Genomic DNA, 10,661 nt, shown 5'->3' with positions numbered 1-10,661 from the left:
TCTGCCTCATTTTAAGGTAAATCTTTCGAAATCTTGAACTTCTAAATCAGAAACTCAAACTTTTCAAAACTTTGGGAAAGCAATCACTGGTTGGTGTTGGATACTCAGAGTTCTCTCAAGCAATCAGCTAATCGTGCGACCGGACGAAGCTGTAATCCGGAAACGGAAATCAAAGCTAGCAATTGAGATTTTTGTACGAATGTAGTGGTGACGCTATCCGAGGTCAAAAAGTGAGGTCCAAACATTGCTTGGCGGTTTAAATCTTTAGAAGGCAAGAACACGGAGTGTTTAATGATGCTTTGCAACATCGGGTAATATTAAAACCGTAACAAGAATCATTACAAAAATATCTCAGGTCACATAATATTGTTGATGATTCAGATTAGTCCATGATTGGTGCACTGTGAGTGACAGGCACAACGTCATTTAAGAGTCCGTGGCCACCATGTCTTCACTCAAGTGCAGAGAATCCTTTCTAATTCTAGAGGAGCAATTGTTTTACACGCCTAAGGTAACCGCATCGCGCTAACAAGATGGCGTCGAGAGCTAGCAATTATTGGCCTTTTCAGCACGTTAATCCTTCACACTGTGTTTCAAATAGCTCGTTTTCAATACGAAGCATTTTAAATCTTCCAGAAGAGACCGTGGAAAAATGCACTGGTTCTGTAAGGGATGACTCAATGGAGAAAAGCTACTCTGTTCCTCTGAGTCCGCTTGTTCCTCGAGTAGTTTGGCCCATAGTACATCACTACGCTCATGATAGTGCGTCACATCTTACACTCCGTGGGAATTGGCAAGACTTTGGGTTTGCACCTTTTGGCCATCATTGCGGATACGGTGGCGATCTCTTTCCAATTGGTGAGTGAATCAACAGTATTTTAATAGCAGTGATTTTGTTTCCAGTACCATAGAATGCCATTGGCACATACCAACTATGTGAACCTACAATTCTTGTTTAACTCTCGCTGACGGTCTGCATTCTGTTGTAAGTGGCAATGACGGTCTACGTCCTTTGGACTGATCATGACCTGTTAACTGGAACAAAGTGGATTCAGTTAACCAGTTACATCAGAAACAGGCAGTGTTTATGGAAACGTAGATTAAAGAGATCTCTCGCCAAAATGACAACTTCTATTCACGGGTTTAGCATAGCAAATTTGCATTTTAATCACCGAACTTTTCGTTTGTAGATTAGCAAGTCGCGAATAGGCTGTGCGAACACATACTGTAACCATCTATAATTGTCAGGAGAGGTAATCTGTTTTCCAACGGCTTTACACAGGTTGAACGACATGTGGAATGAATTGTGTAAAGTTAACTTCAATCCTCTGAAAGGGCTATTTTAGCGCTCTCTCTGTTTTGGTTTCCTTACCAGTCCAGTCAGGTCAATGAGTGATCTTTCGTTTCGTAAAAATCCAAGTTATGTAATGTTTTGCTTCTTGCCGTGTGTGCCTCTGGTCGTGTGTACAAATGTGTATTGTATTATTTCGACTGTAGACTATTTGTAGTGTCCTATAAGGTGTTTTCTTGCTTTACAATGCAACACAAGTGGCTGTGAAATTAAGAGTCAAAAAGCTCACCCGATGTTGACAGGAGGAAGCCAAGACTATGTCAGAGTTTATACGATTTGTCCGTGCGAATGATTACCCATTTTCGTCAAAAAGTGGCCAATTTTTCTTTCTCTGCTCATGATAGTGTGCTTCAGTCTCATCTCAACATGATGCTACGAAAAAATTTAACATCTACGTATTTGCTGATGTTGTAAAACTGTTTACACCCACCGACAGTGCATGTTTGTCACATTTGAAAGTAATTGAAGCGAGTTTGTACTGAATAACTTCTGTCCCATGACATTGACAAGCCTACGAAACTGAGCGAATTCTTTTAATTTAAACTCGTACCTTGTATATTTTTTTGTGTAATGGTAGGAAAGATATTTTGTTTTCAAAATAGTAGGATATTTTTCAGTATTTTCACTGATCAATCATAAGCAACTCAGCTCTGTCGCTGAAAAGTACAGGGATCGGTTAGTTGCTCGGTTAGCTTAGCTTGAACTTGCCAAACTTACACGAGTATCGTTTCAAATCAGTAATAATCTCTAATAAAACCCAGCTACTTCCTCATTCAGGTGTAAACATCTTGCCGAAGAAACGAAGACGTCCCATGCGAAAGAAGAGACAACGTCCCCTGTTCTCGCCCCATCAAATCCAAACCATGGAGAAGGAATTCGCCAAACAGCGTTACGTAACAGAGGAGAAACGAGCGCAGCTGGCTTTAGAAGTCAACTTAACCGAAGCTCAAGTCAAAACATGGTTCCAAAACAGGCGAACTAAGTGGAAAAAGGAAACGAAAGATGAAGCTAGAGCAACTAGCCGAAACTCCTACAAGGAAGACATGTCACTAATGTCACTCTCTAGGCCAACGATAAATCCTTTATGTCGAAACATTTGTGTTGATTCACTTGTAAATCCGTTCACAGTTATGGCACCATTTTGTGCTGTCCCAATATATTCCACTTTTACCTCGAATCCTACATTTGTTTCGTGATTTGTCCTGTAACACAAAACATCACTGATCATTGTTGTTTTCAGTATAAGCAGATCGTGTTTAGTTGCCTTAGCGTTAGTTGTGTTTGCGTTGGCATTTATATAAAAGAGCTACTGCGTATAGAGAAACCTCATAGAAACAGGCGTCAGGTTGTTCCTGGGTCAGGTTTTGTGGATTCTCCAGTGTATTCGTTCTTATAACTTATTAATATTTATGAATTCATGGAGAGTCTATTTCTCAGCTCGAAATTTAATCCTTTTTAATTTGATATTTTTCTCTGCAGAACATTTAAACGTGCATTTTATATTTCAAGATTGTATCTTTATTCTTACGCAGTCTGACGACAATATTTATTGCTGTACATTGACTTAACCAGTATTTGTTCTAATACACAACAATCCTTTCCTATCTACTGAAGGCCAAAATGTTACAAAATGTCCGCTCTTGATTATTTTGGTCTGAGGCAATGAAAAATCCGTGCTTTGATATGCTATTTTCTCTTGGTTTACCGATGTTTACAAGAAATAGAAGGTGTACACTTTTCATACCTAGTTTACATTTAGCAGCTTGTCTGGTTTAATCTATTCCTAATTCACTGCTGTCTTCGAAAGAGGAAGCTTGCAACTCAGATTATCAGCTTCAATCTGTAAATTAATCAGTTGGTTCCAAACGCTTCCACCGCCACATCTAACAGTAAAATCACAATATGACTTCAATACGCCATATCAGTTCTCATACATATAGACACTATCAAAGGTATAACAATAAAAGAACGTTTGTGTCTCACTAATTGTGGATTTCCTGCATGAGTCTAATGCAAGTATTTGGGTGTTCAACACCCTACTAAGAATTCCTTGTTATCAATTAACCTGATGGAAGAGGCAAACTCTTGCCACTCTCTCTTCACGACACTTGGCAATTCGCGTCGAGGTTTTGATCTATGCACAAATCCTTAATCCTTAAATGCTTATTTACAAATTGACCACTTACTTAAAAATTTGGCAACAAATGAGTCAGGTATCGCACTATAATGGCAAATTATCTGGCTTCCTGATTAATGATTGGTAAAGAACCACTAATGGAAAAGAAAAAGATGTTTCCGCAGTTTTAATAGCAACCACTAAAATGCTTGTTACCTCACCGTGAGCATTTATGATGCGCCCGGGATCATGTGTGATACTCACATTCTGTTTCTAAGCAATTATTATGTTCGAGAGTAACAAGAACGCATGCCAATTTCGTCTTGGTCTCCATGACTCCTTCCCTTTCTCCCTGCGAGAAAAATCGAGATTTTTCGTGAGTGGGTCACATTTCGGGCCCCCGAAGATTTTCTTGGCAGGGGCGTCCTCAACACACGTGCGTGGCGCAAGAAACACGTGCGTTTTAGTTAAAACTGAAGCAAGTAGCGTGAAGACTGTTTCGCGAGCCATAGTGTCACTCAAGAGTCTCGTAGCTAACATTTATTTCTGTACGACTCCTGTGTTGTCAACTCGGTCGCGTTTGACGACAAGAGAACAACTGTTGCGTCCGTGATAAGTGAAACAAAGCCTCCGAGCCTACAGAAAACGATCAGTGCTTGTTCGAATAAGATAATAAGTCTTACACCCTCCGAACTATGTAGCTCGGTGACGGCAAATGATAAGATTTGAGGTGACGACACATATTTACCGATTCTCCGAGTCAAAGAATTAATACGGTCATATCTCAAAGATCTTTACTTATAATTTACTCTCTAGAAGTCAACACCTCATGCACATCGAAGCACAGAGCAATGGTGACATTCCTCGACAGACTGCAGCCACTATATCGAACACACTCCTTATTAATCTACGATTACTCCTAGTTTATCTCCCCAGTGGGAGGGGGAGCGATGCTCCCTTATGATTTTATAGGGTATCAATTTTGGCCATTTTGGTCATAAACGGGGTATGGTTTTAGCACTCCAGTCTTGAATGGGGTACGTTTTTTTTAGAAGAAGCTACTTTTTCACCATTATCGATAAGACCATCAATAAACTCCCTTCACAATGCCTTTAACAATCGGTCTGAACTAGGTAACTAATTATAAGGCAGGTCTGAAACAGGGTGTTGACGAAAGGGTCAGGTCGTCAATAGGATATCGAATTTTTGGTCAGATCATAAATAGGGTGGGGAAAATTGAAGATTTTTGTCATAAATAGGCTAGTGTTTTGGGAAGTGGGCCGCACACCCCCACCCAATTTTCTGGGGTACCCCCCGCCTGGGGGTACTACCTTATATGAGCTATATAGGTATGTGCGGCCCCAAAGGGTATGGTTTTTCAGTCGTTTTGGTCATAAACAGGGTAGGGTAAATAGAAACCAGAAACTGCAAGGGACCGCATACGATAAGTGCTGCCAACGTAGGATCTACAAGAGATCTGATCAGCCAAAAAAATGTATGAAGACAAACAATAGACTGCAAGGCTGATACGACGTGAAAAACGTTTCGAGACATCAACATGACAAGAAACGATAAAGTAGGATCGCAACAGTGGACAGTTGTTTCGCCCTTCTTGTGGCTCGTCGGCACTGTGTAGCGAAGATATGTAACGCCAGCCCAACAGCCAACGCACATAAATTGCAAAGTGACCCGTTCACTATATATCAAGTTCCGTACTTTGAACTCATTTGCGCCCCGAAACACGCGTTGCCACATCACGTGTTTCGGAGCGCAAGGAGACAAAGTGTCACGATTGGTGTCTCGAAAAGCAAAAAAATAAATGTGGCTGGACAAGGCCAGCCTGAACATTTAAACATTCAACCGCATGGTCAGTACCATGCTTAAAAACGCAGCGTATCGGATCTGAAAAGACCTACGGTCCGAAAATACATAAATGAGAAACCAGAAACTGCAAGGGACCGCATACGATAAACGCTACCAACGTAGGATCTACCAGAGATCTGATCAGCCAAAAAAATGTATGAAGACAAACAATAGACAACAGGCTACTTTTTCATCATTATCGATAAGACCATGAACAAAGCCCTTCACAATGCCTTAACATCGGCCTGAACTAGGTGACTAATTTTAAGGCAGGTCTGAAACAGAATATTAACTAAAGGATCAGGTCATAATTTTTGGTCAGGTTATAAACAGAGTAGGGAACATCGCAGATTTTAGGTTTAAGTTTATGGCATCCACAAACTTATGTCAAATGATCCATGCGATTGGGCAAAGTATAAAAAGCTGCGAAACTCAATAAATAATAGGATCAAAACTGCTAAGGTATCTTATTTTTCGAAAGCTTTTATGCAATTTGAGGGCAACTCTAAGAAAGCTTGCAAACAATTAATGAACTTACATCTCGCCGTAAAAGCAATGAGACTGTGAAAGAACTAAAAGTAAATGACGTTGTAATCAATAATTCTAGTGAAATTTCAGATACTTTTAATGACCATTTTTCAACAATCGGGCCCAGACTTGCCAATGAAATACCTCCAATAGGTCAAGATGATGATTCGAGCTACACTAACTTTATCACTTGTGACAACAAAACATTCCATTTCTGTCCAACTAGCAGTAATATTGTTTTTTCTCATCTAAACAAATTATCTAGATCTAAAGCAACAGGTCTTGATAACATTTCTGCTAGATTAATCCGTGAATGTGCTGATCTTATTTCGGTCTCTTTATCTGACCTCTTTAACAAGTCTTTGACTTCTGGTATATTTCCTGACGATTGGAAATGTGCTAGAGTTACTCCGTTGTTTAAGCAGGGTCAGCGATCTGATCTAAATAATTATCGACCAATTTCAGTCATTTCAGTAATTGCTAAGGTATTCGAGAGGATCGTGTATGACCAGCTATATAGCTTTCTAACTAAAGAGGACGTAATTTCTAAACAACAGTCGGGCTTTCGCTCATTGCATTCAACTGTTACTGCTCTATTAGAAGCTACCGATAGTTGGGCGTTTAATATCGATCGCGGAAATGTTAATACTGTAGTTTTTCTCGATTTAAAAAAAGCGTTCGACACTGTTGATCATGAAATTCTTTTAACTAAAATGAACCTTTACGAAGTTCAAGGAATAGCTCTTGACTGGTTCAACTCATATTTAACTAGCCGTACACAACGATGTCTTGTTAATGGTTCTCTTTCTCAAACCTGTTCGCTAAAATGTGGGGTACCTCAAGGAACAATCCTAGGTCCCCTATTATTTCTTATTTACATTAACGACTTGCCCAACTGCTTATCATCATGTCAGCCTAGGATGTATGCTGATGACACCCACATCACATATGCGGGAGCTGATCTGAGCTCTATACAGTCTAATCTAAATCACGATCTAAGTAATTTAAACAAATGGCTTACTTCTAACAAACTTACTTTAAACGCGACTAAAACTGAATTTATGTTGATTGGTTCCAGACAAAGATTGAGTACCCTTCCAGATACACTTGAGCTCTCAATTAATAATGTTCCAATAAGTCGTGTCTCCTCAGTCAAATCGCTCGGTGTGTTGATCGACGAAAACCTAACTTGGCAAACCCATATTGATAAATTGTCTAAAAAGATTGCATCTGGGATTGGTGCCATAAAAGGAATTAGGCCTTTTGTTCCACCAGCTACACTGCTTTATATATATACAGTGCTCTAATTCAACCTCATTTTGACTACTGCAATCTTGTCTGGGGTAATTGCGGTAAAACTTTGTCGGACAGGCTACAAAAGCTTCAGAACCGCGCCGCTCGCGTGTTAACTTCCTCTAGTTATGATACTGATGCCAAAGGTCTAATACGACAACTGGGTTGGAAAGATTTGTGTACCCAGCGTCAAATTCAGAAAGCCTTAATGGTACATAAATCTTTAAATGGCTTGGTTCCTGAATACCTATCGTCCAAATTTCTAAAACGTAGTGGAATGCGCTATTCTTTAAGGGATTCCGAAAACAAACTGGTTGTACCTCATCCACGAACTAGCTATATGAAAAATAGCTTTAGTTACAGTGGTGCAACTCTCTGGAACAGCCTACCCTGCAATCTCAGGATGATAAAATCCTTTAATCAATTTAAAAGCAACGTTAGACACGGCATTCATGGAAAACAGGATTAGTTTAATATTTAAATTAGGATTTACTACTTCAATTTTTATTAATTAGTATTTAGCATGGACTGTTTATTAGTAGTTTATTAGTATTAATTTTAAATATTAGTATTACCTGATGATTTTTAACCGTGAATAAAGAAATGTTAAATAAATAAATAGATGTTAATGAGACCTGAGAGACAATATCTCAAAGACAGGCACACACACATTCTGCATTGTAACACTTTATTTCAGAGACATGTAACACCATGAACCTCGTGTCACGCTCATAAGTAAATCCCAGTAACATGGGTAACATGCCACCAATTCCTGATCTCAAAGTCCATCAGGGATTCCCAGTTAAAAACAATCACCCCACTTAGATATCTCAACAAACCTTTCATTTCCTAAGTAAGGCCACTGTTATCTATATCTGTAAAAGACAGTGTATCAATGGTTCCAGTCATGTCTCTCACGTGTCCACCTCATGCCCCTGACCTCTAGTCAAGCACACGCTCCTCGTTGTATTCATGATCAATCTTCTTGTTTGTGCCGATCCTTCGCCACTGATTTTTCTTTTTCCCTCCTACCCTCCCATGACTGGGACCCTTGCTCTACACATCTGAACCCCTGATACTACGCTTTAGGACCATCTTCCAGCGAATAAACAAATCATTTAGATCTATAGAAACGTTCGCCATGAATAAGGCTAATAATCTGTCTTTCCCAACACACACACACACACACACACACACACACACACACACACACACAAAGTGGGGGCAAGCTTTGACACTACAATTCAGAATGTGTATAGATACTGAACATTACTATTCCGCTACTTTTAGAAAAACATATATCCGTATATACTTATGATATCATTTGCTTATTATTAAAAAAAAGAATAATAATAATAAAAACTAGTAATAATAAAAATAATAATAATAATAATAATAATTATACCATTAATGGTTATAGGCTACGGCTGTCTGTCCCTTAGCAAGCTTTAGACCTTGTCATTCAGGATGCAACGAACAGAGACTTTGTATTTTGGTGACTTTCTGTTGTTTGTTATTAAAGGACGGTGGCAGGGAAGTGCACCCATTAGCTGCACTTTACCCCACAGTAAGGCTCTAGCCCACTGGAGACAGGTCCGGAGAAATTCCTATTCCAAGGTGGCTACCCCCGGTACCACCTGACCTGTACTCCCCCCAGGAGGGGCTCCCCCTCCTGGTTCCCTCAGTCCCCCGGGACTGTGGGATATGGGCCTCACCCCTGGAGGCAGGTCTGCAACTTTTATTCCAGGGTGGCTACCCCCGGTACCACCCGATCTGTACTCCCCCAGGAGGGCCCCCTTCCTGGGCCCCTACTCCCCAGTCGTCCCTCCCTGCCACCCAAATTTTACCCACAGCCAGTGTGTTATTTCCTAAATGTAGTATCGTTAGCGGCAGCTCAGACCGGGCCTCGAAAGAGGATCATCAATCATGAATAGGGCAAGGAGTTAGGGAAGCGGGCCGCACACCCCCTCCCAATTTTTCTGGGAGTGCCCCCCCGGGTGAGAACGCGGATGACATATCAATCAATTAGTCATTCAAACAAACTAGAGGGTGATACGATAGCTACAAGAAACAACAACAACAACAACAACAACAATTTATTGGTATTCCCATATAGATGGTGTTACCTAAATACAGAATCGCTAACTAAAAATTCAAAAACGAAACAAATTACAACAGCAACCAGAAAGAAAAATAGATATAGTTAGTTACAAGATTCTTCATTTTAAGTTCTAGGGTTACAAAGTTCTCTTATTTGTAGTGCTTCATATGTAAAGTAACCTAATTTTTTTTTACAAATAGAAGTGTCAGCATTGTTAAGTAGAAATATTGTTTTCTCTGTTATTAAAGGAATCAAATTTTGGATATTTCTTGATGATGTTATTTGTGACTTGTTGTCTAATATTATTGTATCGGTCACAATGAAATAAGAAATGCATTTCATTCTCAATTTGGTTAGAACAGCAGTACTGACAAATGTTAAGAGTCTCAGGTAATTTAGGAGTACAGTGTCGCCCAGATTCAATTCTAAGATTATGATTACCAGATTAGAGTTTTGCCAAAGCTTGTCTATGTTTGAGGTTCTTTACTTGTTCTAGGTACTCAGATTTGCTTACATCTCTTTTGAAACTTGAGTAGAAATTCAACTTTCTGTTAGACCGAATTATCTCCATTTGGTGTCTTTTCATATCATTTGAGATGTGACATTTTAGTTTTTGTAAATTATGTTTGATGATTTGTTCATTGTAATTGTGTGTGTTTATATTATGCGGATGGTTTTGGTCATCTAAATAATTCTTGATGATTTCATTGACTGTTAACATGAAAGAGGACTTTGCTTCATTTGCCAGTTGATTGGAAATATTGAGGCATTGTTTGGCAACGCTATCTTCTGGGAGAGACAAGATGTAGCCAAAATTTAATAATTCTTGGAAGAATATTAAATTTTAATGACAACCGTCCTGTTTCGTTTTGAGCAGCAATATTTGGTGCTCTTCTGTTGAGGCCGAGGTAATATTTGTAAAACTGTGTATGAAGTCTTTCCACAGGGTCTTTTTCCCATTTTTTGAGGTTTATGCTATCATATGCTCCCCAGATTTCGGATCCGTATAAAAGTATGGGTTGAAATAGAGTATCAAATAGTTTATTAAACATATTGACAGGAGGTTTATTGAAATCAAGATAACATTTGGATGCGAAAGTAGATTTTCTAGCCTTCTCAACTAAAGCCTTTTTAGAATTTGAGAAGCTTCCATTAGTGAAACTGACTAATGAACTTACGGCCCTCCAAACAATAGCTAAGTATAAAAACATTTTTGGTTCTGGATGTTTCTCTTTTGATTAGTATTTGATATTTTCAAGTTCATTGAACACTTGCGAGATTGTTTGTTTAGACGTTGCGACCAAGCTGTCCCTGTTGTCAATCCGGCCCTCACAAGCTTAGGGGAAAGTACTGTCATGACGAATAATTGTTAGACATTACTGCCCGTGCAGTAACGTAGCATCCCCCAC

At 39.4% G+C, this 10,661-nt stretch overlaps 1 protein-coding gene across 2 annotated transcripts; it reads left to right on the top strand.

Annotated features, from left to right (window-relative positions):
* Positions 1-3,337, top strand: LOC110051844 (T-cell leukemia homeobox protein 1-like). 2 transcript variants are annotated; one of them, XM_089284921.1, is made up of 3 exons: positions 2-511; positions 637-858; positions 2,129-3,337. In XM_089284921.1, exons 2-3 carry the CDS (start codon positions 681-683, stop codon positions 2,545-2,547), a joined length of 597 nt encoding a protein of 198 aa, XP_089141047.1. In that variant the 5' UTR covers positions 2-511; positions 637-680; the 3' UTR covers positions 2,548-3,337. The 2 variants fall into 2 exon arrangements, with proteins under 2 accessions (XP_020613618.1, XP_089141047.1); XM_020757959.2 differs by having other exon boundaries at positions 1-858.
* Positions 3,338-10,661: the final 7,324 nt, after the last annotated feature.

Source organism: Orbicella faveolata, unplaced genomic scaffold (assembly GCF_042242905.1).
Source record: "Orbicella faveolata isolate gen_17 unplaced genomic scaffold, um_ofav_v1 contig_13, whole genome shotgun sequence".
NCBI classification, from domain to species: Eukaryota; Metazoa; Cnidaria; class Anthozoa; order Scleractinia; family Merulinidae; genus Orbicella; species Orbicella faveolata.
This window is presented reverse-complemented; position numbering and strand designations above follow the sequence as displayed.

Excerpts from the sequence above, each read along its gene's own strand:
- LOC110051844 (XM_020757959.2), top strand. The coding sequence starts at position 534 with ATGGCGTCGAGAGCTAGCAATTATTGGCCTTTTCAGCACGTTAATCCT. Across the intron at positions 859-2,128 it reads TGGCGATCTCTTTCCAATTG|GTGTAAACATCTTGCCGAAG; the intron begins GTGAGTGAATCA and ends TTCCTCATTCAG.